Source organism: Aethalodelphis obliquidens, unplaced genomic scaffold (assembly GCF_003676395.1).
Source record: "Aethalodelphis obliquidens isolate GAN/ISIS:26980383/991018 unplaced genomic scaffold, ASM367639v1 scaffold84, whole genome shotgun sequence".
Classification (NCBI taxonomy): Eukaryota; Metazoa; Chordata; class Mammalia; order Artiodactyla; family Delphinidae; genus Aethalodelphis; species Aethalodelphis obliquidens.
The window spans coordinates 6,649,453-6,659,958 of record NW_020838028.1 but is presented as its reverse complement, the minus strand read 5'-3'; the positions used below and the strand labels follow the sequence as shown (position 1 = coordinate 6,659,958).

Below are 10,506 nucleotides of genomic sequence, written 5' to 3'. Positions count from 1 at the left end.
AAAAAAAAAAAAAAAAAAAAAAAAACTACAAATAGAACTACCATATGACCCAGCAATCCCACTACTGGGCATATACCCTGAGAAAACCATAATTCAAAAAGAGTCATGTACCAAAATGTTCATTGCAGCTCTATTTCCAATAGCCCCGAGATGGAAACAACCTAAGTGCCCATCATCGGATGAATGGATAAAGAAGATGTGGCACATATATACAATGGAATATTACTCAGCCATAAAAAGAAATGAAATTGAGCTATTTGTGATGAGGTGGATAGACCTAGAGTCTGTCATACAGAGTGAAGTAAGTCAGAAAGAGAAAGACAAATACCGTATGCTAACACATATATATGGAATTTAAGGGGAAAAAAATGTCATGAAGAGCCTAGGGGTAAGACAGTTATAAAGACACAGACCTACTGGAGAACGGACTTGAGGATATGGGGAGGGGGAAGGGTGAGCTGTGATAGGACGAGAGAGAGGCATGGACATACAGACACTAACAAACGTAAGGTAGATAGCTAGTGGGAAGCAGCTGCATGGCACAGGGTTATCGGCTCGGTGCTTTGTGACCACCTGGAGGGGTGGGATAGGGAGGGTGGGAGGGAGGGAGATGCAAGAGGGAAGAGATATGGGAACATATGTATATGTATAACTGATTCACTTTGTTATAAAGCAGAAACTAACACACCATTGTAAAGCAATTATACCCCAATAAAGATGTTAAAAAAAAAAAGAATATATTTCGTATATGTGACATTATATGCAGGTCACTGAGAATATGTGAAACAAACTACGGAGAAAATAAGGTGAAATATTCTCAATCTTTTTTTCTAACCCAATATCAGAACCTGACTATTCTTATTAATAATAATTACTGACTAAAAGTAAGACTTTTTGTTGATGTCTATTTGATACAGTTGTTTGATATAATAAATATGGATCTGTTACAAAAAAAAAAAAAAAAGCTTGGTGTCAGAAGTAGTAGGGCAGGAACAATGGCAAAAGTCTGGTCCCAGGACTCAAGTCAAGGATAAGAGACCGGAGGAACCAAAGGAACCTCTAGTGAAACCAAAACCTGAAATATAGCAGAGGGAGGAACACTCCCAAATTCCTTCTATGCCATTTTCAAAATGGGTACTCAATAAGCTGATTTTATTGTAACTAGTCAAGGAAACTGAACCCTTAAACTAAAACAAACACCCCCGATTTCTGATGCGTCTGTTACATGACTCATTTAATATAATTATACATTCTAATTATAGATCGAACAATTATACTTTACTGCTTGATATCTTTATATTTTTCAAAGATTTCTGTTGAAGGGAACACTGACTCTTCCTATTCCAGTAATTCATGACCACATGTTTTGGCCACCTGGTAGTAACCACCTCGGCAAAGGATTTCTCATACTACAAAATTGAAAGAGGCAAGGTGTGAAAGGAAAATCAAAATGGAGTCAGTACTGCTAAAAGAGCTCTCTTAAACGGAGCTGGGAGGCCATTAAGAAAGTGCATTTCTCAGCCTGTATGGAATCTGACCTTTGGACCTGAAGTCACCCAGAACACCTGCCAGAAACTCAAGATACTTATTGGACCCCTACTCTAAAACAACTGATTCCTTTAGATATTTTCCGGCTTGCATCAGAGAAAATCACAATTCTTAACCAGGCAACTTTTAGCAACCTCGTGACTTTGTCTTTACCTGACTCTTTCTCTTCCTTGGAACACTCTTTCAGGGTTACCTGAATCTTAATCTCCTGAATCACAATTCTTAAGACCCCAAATAAACTATTTTCTTATTTGCAGCCTCCTGAATTTTTTTTTTTTTTTGCAGGGGGGGCGTTGACAAAAGGTTGAAGAAAGTAAAAATTTAAAAGCAAAATGGTTTAAAGAAGAAGGAAAAAAAAAATTCAAGGGATGTTTAATCTGATCATATCATTTACAATTGAAATCTCCAAAGACTGTCCCCGCATAGGCAAGACCAAATAAACCCTATTCAGCCTAATCCACACCTCTCCCCGCAAAATATCATTCCAGTTTCATGGCTGACCCATCACCACCCTTCAGTCACTTTTTGCTTCATATACTGTTTTTACTTTTTGCTGCCTTTACTCTTGCTGTTAACTTAAATGCCCAATAATTCAAAGAGCAAAAGACTCCGAGGTTTTGTTTTTTTAATTCTGATTTCACACCAGTGACCTTGTCATTTAACTGCTGCACCTTGTTTTATTGCATACCTTGTTTCATTGAGCTTTGAAGATACTGCATTTTTTACAGATTGAATGTCTGTGGCAACCCCGCAGAGAGCAGGTCTATTGGCACCATTTTTCCAGCAGCACTTGCTCACTTGCTCATGTCTCTGGGTCACATTTTAGTAATTTTCACAATATTTCAAGCTCTTTCATTATTACTATAATTGTTATGGTGATCTGTGATCAGTGATCTTTGATGTTACTAATGTAATTATTTTGGGGCACCACAAACCGCAGCCATGTAAGATGGGAACTTAATCAAAAAATGTTGTTTGTTCTGACTGCTCCAGGAACCAACAGCTTCCCAGCCCCTCTCACCCTGTCCTCAGGTCTCCCTATTTCCCTGAGAGGCAACAATATTTAAATTAAGCCAATTAATATCCCTACTTTTAACAGTCTCTAAGTGTTAAAGTGAAAAAAGTCACAGGTCTCTCACTTTAAATGAAAAGCTAGAAATGATTAAGCTCAATGAGGAAAGCATGTCTCAAGCCAAGACAGGCCACTAGCTAGGCCTCTTGCACCAGTAAGCCAAGTTGTGATGATGGCAAAGTTGAAGGAAATTACAAGTACTACTCCAGCGAATACACAAATGATAAGAAAGCAAAATAGCCCTATTGCTAATACAGAGAAAGTTATAGTGGTCTGACAGAAGATCAAACCAGCTATGACATTTCCTTAAGCCAAAGCCTAGTCCAGAGCAAGGGCCTAACTCTCTTCAATTCTACGAAGGCTAAGAGAGGTGAGGAAGCTGCAAAAGAAAAGTCTAAAGCTAGCAGAGGTTGGTTCATGAGGTTTAAGGAAAGAACTCCATACATAAAAGTACTGGGGAAGCAGCAAGAGCTGATGCTGAAGCTGCAGCAAGTTACCAAGAAGATCTAGTAAAGATAATTAATGAAGGTGGCTACAACTAAACAATAGATTTTCAACACAGACAAAACAGCCTTATATTGGAAGAAGATCCCTTCTAGGACTTCCATAGATAGAGAGAGGTCAATGCCTGGCTCCAATGCTCATTTACCATTATAAAAATCCCTGGGCCCTTAAGAATTAGGCTACATCTACCCTGTCTGTGCTCTATGCATGCAACAAAGCCTGGATGGCAGCAAGTCTGTTTACAACACGGTTTACTGAATATTTGAAGCCCTCTATTGAGACCTACTGCTCAGAAGATTCCTTTCAAAATATTACTGCTCACTGACAATGCACCTGGTTACCCAAGAGTTCTGATGGAGATGTATGAGATTGATGTTGTTTTGATGCCTGCTAACACAATATCCACTCTGCAGCTCATGGATCAAGGAGTAATTTCGACTTTCAAGTCTTATTATTTAAGAAATACCTATGTAAGGCTATAGCTGCTATATATAGTGATTTTTCTGATGGATATGCGCAAAGTCAATTGAAAACCTTCTGAAGGATTCACCATTCCAGATGCCATTAAGAACATCAGTGATTCATAGTAAGAGGTCTATTTTGCAACATTAACAAGAGTTTGGAAGAAGCTGATTCTAATGACGACTCTGACTGAGGAGTTCAAAACTTCAGTGGAGGAAGTAACTGCAGATGTGGTAGAAACAGCAAGAGAACCAGAATTAGAAGTGGAGCCTGCAGATGTGACTGAATTGCTGCAATCTCACGATAAAACTTTCACGGATAAGGAGATGCTTCTTACGGATAAGCAAAGAAAGTGGTTTCTCAAAAAGAAATCTACTCCTGGTGAAGATGCTGTGAAGACTGTTGAAGTGGCAGCAACGGATTTAGAATACTATCAATACATAAAGTTAGTTGATAAATCAGTGGCAGTGTTTGAGAGGATTGATTCCAATTTTGAAAGAAGTTCTAACTATAGGTAAAATGCTATCCAAACAGCATCGCATGCTACAGAGAAATCATTTGTGAAAGAAAGTCAACTGATGCAACTGATGCAGCAAACTTCAGTGTTGTCTTATTTTAAGAGATTGCCACAGTCACCCAGGCTTCAGCAACCACCACCGTGATGTGATCAGTCAGTAGCCATCAATATGGAGGCAAGACCCTCCACCCGCAAAGATTACTAGCTGAAGACTCACACGATGATTAACAATTTTTAGCAGTGAAGTATTTTTAAATTAAGGTACGTACAATTTTTTTAGACATAATACTATTTGTACACAATAGACTACCGTATAGTGTAAATATAACTTTTTATGCACTGGGTGTTTGTGTAACTCACTTTATTGCAATAGTCACTTTATTTTGGTGGTGTAGAACGAAACCCACAGTATCTATGAGGTATGCATCCAGCAATAGGAGACCTGTTTCTAGAGCTAAAAGGATTAAATAAGATAACCTATATAAAGTAACAGCAGGGCTCCTAGTCTATACTAAAGCACTAACTAAATAATATTTCCTTTCATGGCTCTCTGTAAATCTGCTGAACTCCTACTCATCCTTCAAGCCCCATTTTAAATATCTGTTTCTACAAAACCTGCTTAATTATGTGTTCTATTTTCCTCCCCCCCAAAAATGCAATTGCCTATTATCCTGTGTTACCCATGGCACTTAGAGAAACCTCTACTGTATTTTAATTGCTTTTTAAAAATATTTATTTATTTATTTATTTTGGCTGCATTGGGTCTTCGTGCTACACACGGGCTTTCTCTAGTTGCGGCGAGCGGGCGGCTACTCTTTGTTGCGGTGCACGGGCTTCTCATTGCGGTGGCTTCTCTTGTTGCGGAGCACGGGCTCTAGGCGCGTGGGCTTCAGTAGTTGCAGCACGCGGGCTCAGTAACTGTGGCTCACAGGCTCTAGAGTGTAGGCTCAGTAGTTGTTGCGCATGGACTTAGTTGCTCCGCGGCATGTGGGATCTTCCCGGACCAGGGCTAGAACCTGTGCCCCCTGCATTGACAGGCAGATTCTTAACCACTGCGCCACCAGGGAAGTCCCTAATTGCTTGTTGCTGGCCTTTCTGTTCCATTAGAGTATGAACACCTACAGGGTGGGATTTTTATCTAATTACTGCCTACTCTGAAACTGACAGAATCAATAATGGAAGCTTAATTTGCATTTGTTAAACAAATAAATGATTTAATTAAACCATTACAAACTAAAACCCTTAGATGGCCTTTCAAATATTTCATAATACCCTTAAAAAAATAATGACAATCCTAACTTAGAGCGATACCCTATCAGCAATAGAATTTTTTAATGTTTCTGCTTACCATTCACTCATTTTATTCAACAAGTACAACCACTGCCTCCTACGGGATGGGAGTATTGTACATTAGTGAACAAAACGAATAAAAAACCCTGTCCTCCCGGCCCTTATATTTACCACAGGTAAATCTGTGGAAGTAAGAAATTACCATTGCAAACTTGTCTGAAAAATATACCAGAAGACACATTTTGTTATTCTTCAACATTTACTAAATATCAAAAGAACAACAACAAAACTCCTGACCACACAAAAAATTAAACTACTTAAAACAGCATGAAATAAACTCAGATTTAGTGTACTAAACAAGCAAAACTGATTTGTATCCTTAAAAACATGCTCATGTTAGGACCCATTTCCTTGTAGCTAAAAATATTTGTGACTTCTTTTTTGAATGGTTAGTAATCTTTGTGAGTTTTAAGGGTTTTATGTGTACAATTACATGCATCACATAGATCCTAATTTGAAAGGTGGTGATGTTTAATATGGCTTATTTGAAAACCTGTTTATGACCTTAAAACATTCTTCACTTTATAAGTGAGGAGGGCTTTTTACGAAACTTTGTATCAGGGCTTCCAGTCTAAGGGGTGCTCCCCCTGGAATGAGACAGGCCGTTAGTTAAAAAAATTTAACTAATTTTTTATCAGGACCATGTCTCAACTGGCTGCACTATCAGGCAAGCAGCCCACGTGCCACAGACACAGATGCAGTTCTTGCACACCAACCTTTCCAATCTAACCTCCGGCTTCATCCTCTTGGCTGCATCCACCTGGTTCCCCACGTATGGCCTATGGTTTCCTTTCTTTACTCATTCCCTGGCTTAGAAGGTCCTTTCCTTACTTCTACTGTCAAAATACTACTCATCAACATACCATTTCCATCTGGAAGAGCTTAGGCTTTCCTCTGTTGGGGGTAATGGTACCCTCTTTTAATTCATCAGCCCTCCCTGTGATCCTTTCTTATGGAGATTAGCAAGTTCTACCTTGCTCTAGTCCTGCCCTGCCACTCTTACTGAAATATAAATGCTCCTCACTGTTCTGCTCACAACATCTGGAAAGGGCCCTTACACACAACAGCGGGTTAATTTTCCTATCAGATAAAAAGTAAACATAATACCCAAATATCCAATATGTGCCATAGCTAAACACTAGGAAACTTCATTTAGAGATCTCTGCAAAACAGTATTGAATTCCAAAATCACAAATAAGATTCAGTCTTACTGAACAAATCTTGCTACCTAAAATTACATTATTTCAATGTCCGAAGAAACAAAAAAGGTAGTCTGATATCCCAGGCAGAGAATTCTGAGAAAATAATCCTGAAAGCACAGGTAGTTCCTGTACAGAGAGGTTTCATTTCAGCAGTACTTTTTGGTCATTTTGGACTTTAATGCACCAACTCAACATTTTACTGAGAGGCTTGTCCTGCTTCCCAATTAACAGTGAGATACACAAACAAAAAGGAAGTCAGTAATAACCGATTTTGGATATAAAAGTGCAGTGAGTTAGGTTTTAGGCCCATGGTTCCTACATGTGGAGTTGCATAAATGGGGCTCTCTCCCCCATAGAGCCTACAGAGAAGAGGCAAAAAGCATAAAGGTCAAACAAGTGGTGAATGGACAGATCATCAAGAGCCCAAGATCTAAAGGGCTCTTTCATCAATCCCTAGCCATAGGGAAGAAATACTTTAACAGCACCCTAAAGGAAACAAAATAACTGAATTATGAAAGGCAACATTAAAAAAGCATCAGTGGCGCGTCTTAGAAAAACTACTAGCGAGATTTAAGTCTCAACCCCCTACTTTGTCTCAAAAGTGTTTTCTAATAATACTAAGCACATTCCAAATAGCTTCCATCTGCCAAGAACTTACCAACTGCACCTCCCCTGCTCAGCAACCAGGGTGAAAAATCAATGCCAAGGAAATCTACATCCATTCATTTTGGAAGTAAATTGCGAACATCTACCTTGCTAGGCATTTATCCACAGGGCGAGTAGTTCCTAAATGAATTTAGGAAGTGAACATGACCCAAGGGAAAGCAGGAGAGGCAAAACTAAGAGGAGAATGGGTGAATATAGATTTAAAGGAAAAAGTCAGAGAAACAGAAAAGGCAAGAATTCATTTGGGAAGAAAATGAAAAGCAAAGGGCAATACAAAAAGTAACAGCAAAAGAGGAGAAAAAATAATACTCCACCCTAAAGATAAATGACTAGAGAAGGAAAGTGAGGAGTAGCAAAAAATAGAGTCCAGATGACTTGATTAACTTTAAAAATTCTCTTACTGTGACTTTTAAGACTGATTGGGTTCGGAGTTTGGAATCCTAGGAAAGGAAACGGTCTAGCAATGGAGAAACAAGGTGAGACAATGCTGAAAAGTAAAGAGACCCTCCTTCCTAAGCTCTAGATAGGCATCAGGTAGGGCTGGATCAAGGACAACCCTGGTGATACGCGGGGCTCCCGGAAGGGCTCAGAGAGACAACAATCACGCTGATTCACTTGTCTGTGGGAAATCGAAGATTCCTCGTGGGCTCCGGAGAGACTACAGCGAACCCCCACCCCCACCCTAGGGGGAGCCTGCGAGGCCGGACTAACAAACAGATGGGCTCTCGGAGCAGAGCAAGAGACGCGCAGTATTCTCGGGAGCCGGCCAGATCCGACGCGGACCCCGAAGAGGCAAAAGGAACGCAGCGACCAGGGTCAAGGGCGGTGTCGCCAGGGGCCCCCGCGCGCCCTTCGCCAAGCCGGAACTCACCGATGCCGAGCCCTACAACCAGGCGGCCGGCGAGCAGCGTCTCCTTGTTGTTCGCCGCAGCCAGCACCGTGGAGCCGGCGGTGAAGAGGGCACTGGCCAGCAGGATGGCGGCGCGGCGGCCGAAGACGCCGTTGAGGGCCCCGCCAGCCAGCGCCGAGACTGCGGCCGCCCCCACCGTGCTGGACACGAGCAGCTCCTGCCACAGCGCGTCCAGGCTGAGCTGCCGCTTGAGCAGCAGCATGGCCCCCGACACCACCCCGGTGTCATAGCCGAACAGGAAGCCGCCCAGCGCGGAGAAGACTGCCACCACGTACACGAAGGCGGGGGTCTCGTCCTGCTGGAACTGCCTCCGCGCCGCGCGCTCCAGGTCCCCGACGCCGCCGCCGCCCGAGCCCTGCAGGCTGGCGCTGGACTCGGCGGCCGCCAGGAGGCTGCGCTCCCCAGCCGTGCTCGCCGCGTCCGGCTCCTGCTGCTTCCTGCGCCGTTCGCCCATGAGGCTGCTCAGGCTCCGCAGCGTGTACTCCACATTCTCGCTTGCCTTGCGGGACATAGGGCAGGGGCCCGGGGCTGCCCGGGGGGACGAGGCTCCGCGGGCCGGCGGTCTCGGAGGGCTAGACAGCCCGAGCGGGCACAAGGAACCGCTGCCGCCGCCTTCCTCCTCCCGGCTCCCGCTCCGACTGCCACGGCAGCAGCCGCCGCCGCCGCGGCCGCTCCGGGGAGAAAGTTGCTGCCCGCCGAGCCCCGGCGCTGCGGAGTTGGAGCCTGGCGGGTCTCACTCGAGACTCACGCCCCGCGCCTGCCGAGCTGGCGCTGCAGAGCGAGCGGGAGGTGGGGCCGCGGGTCACGTGCAGCCCCAGCCGGCAGGGCCTGGCCGGAGACGCTCCGCCCCCTCCCCGGGCGGGGCCAACCTGAGCCCGCCCCGATCCCTAAAACCCACCCCCAGGTCGATCGCGACCTCTGACCTAGGCTCCTTCTTACGTGGCTCTCGCATCCTTACAGCTTTAAGCCCCCTAGTTTGGGGGCCGCAACTGGGTAACAAGCCAATGTTTGAATGCCGGGTACTAGGCTTTCAGACCCCGGAGAAACCGCCTACGATGATTGCACGGTTTGGAAAGGCAAGGAGAGAACCCCTTATAAAAGCCTGAAGATGGCCAAGGCTGGAAAGGGCCTAGGAAAAAATATCCTGTTATGGCATATAGCAAGTACCCTTACTTACTTTTATAATATTGTGACAAAAATGGGTCTGTTCTGGAGCAATTAAGTTTCTTATCGCCAGTCCCTCCTCAACTTATGCTTATTTTAAAGGCACGGTACATCTTATTTCTTTGAGGACAGAGATAATGAATCTCCCCAGGTGAATCCCAAACTTCCTTCCATGGATCCCTGATATGTAAAAGAAAATTCACATTTATACATTACACATTACAAAGTAAACCCAATATTTGATGTGATTTAAGGTTTAAGAGGAAATCTCCACCTAACTCCCCCAACATACTCACTAAAAGGAAGGATGTCTTCTCCCCTGAGAAGTCTGCACTGTTGCCTTCCATTTGCAGGGGCAATTTTAACTGCTTCATTTGCTTGAAACAAAGCAAAGATGACATTACTTGCCACCATTTTTTTAAACTGTTGAGTTAATTGCCGGTTGTTAGTTTTTTTCCTCACTTTGAAGTCAGTAGTAAATCATTTTATACAGCTCCACTTTAGAAAAGAAACTTTGTCCCTCTGATTTGCTTTCATTCTTCAGGCTCAGGGCAGGAGGTAAAGTATCATATAATTTTGTTCCTTATCATTTCAGTGCTCTTTTATTTTCCTTACTTGAGCAAAAGTCTTAGTCTGAGGCCTATTTTTTCATGCAGCCTAAAACTTGTTCTTATTAAAGAAAAGGATTTTGTCGTTTCGTTTTCAATAAAAATTTATATTATAATTTGTCAAAATTGCTTTCCTTTGGATCATCAGTCAAGATTATCTCCAAAATATAACACTTTCCTTAACAGCAACAACGAAAAATGAACTAATGGGCTTAGAGGGCTTAACTGTTTAAACTTATTGTGTGGCTTTAAAGTAAGGTTCTCTCATAATTCCCAGGGATCAATTAAACAGAGAGAGCTTTTAGCTCTGGAGCAATGAACTCTAATATTCAGGCTACAGAAAAAGATTCAGGTAAGAGAGCGCCCTTTTCCATGCCTGCTGTAATAAAACCGCGCCACCTGGTGGTGAGCCGGTTCATCGCTTTTAAAGAGCAGGGCTCTTCTACCAGATGAGAATCAGCTGGTACTGCTGACAGTTCCCTCTTGCTGAGATGAAACAAACT

The 10,506-nt window shown here is 43.0% G+C and overlaps 1 protein-coding gene across 1 annotated transcript in view; it reads right to left on the bottom strand.

Annotated features, from left to right (window-relative positions):
* SLC2A13 (solute carrier family 2 member 13) overlaps nt 1-8,999 on the bottom strand; it is a 437,595-nt gene extending 428,596 nt beyond the window's left edge. The window contains exon 1 of the mRNA XM_027093554.1: nt 8,193-8,999. Coding sequence (XP_026949355.1) covers nt 8,193-8,742 — 550 coding nt within the window. The 5' untranslated portion in view covers nt 8,743-8,999. The remainder of the gene's footprint in view (nt 1-8,192) is intronic.
* Nucleotides 9,000-10,506: the final 1,507 nt, after the last annotated feature.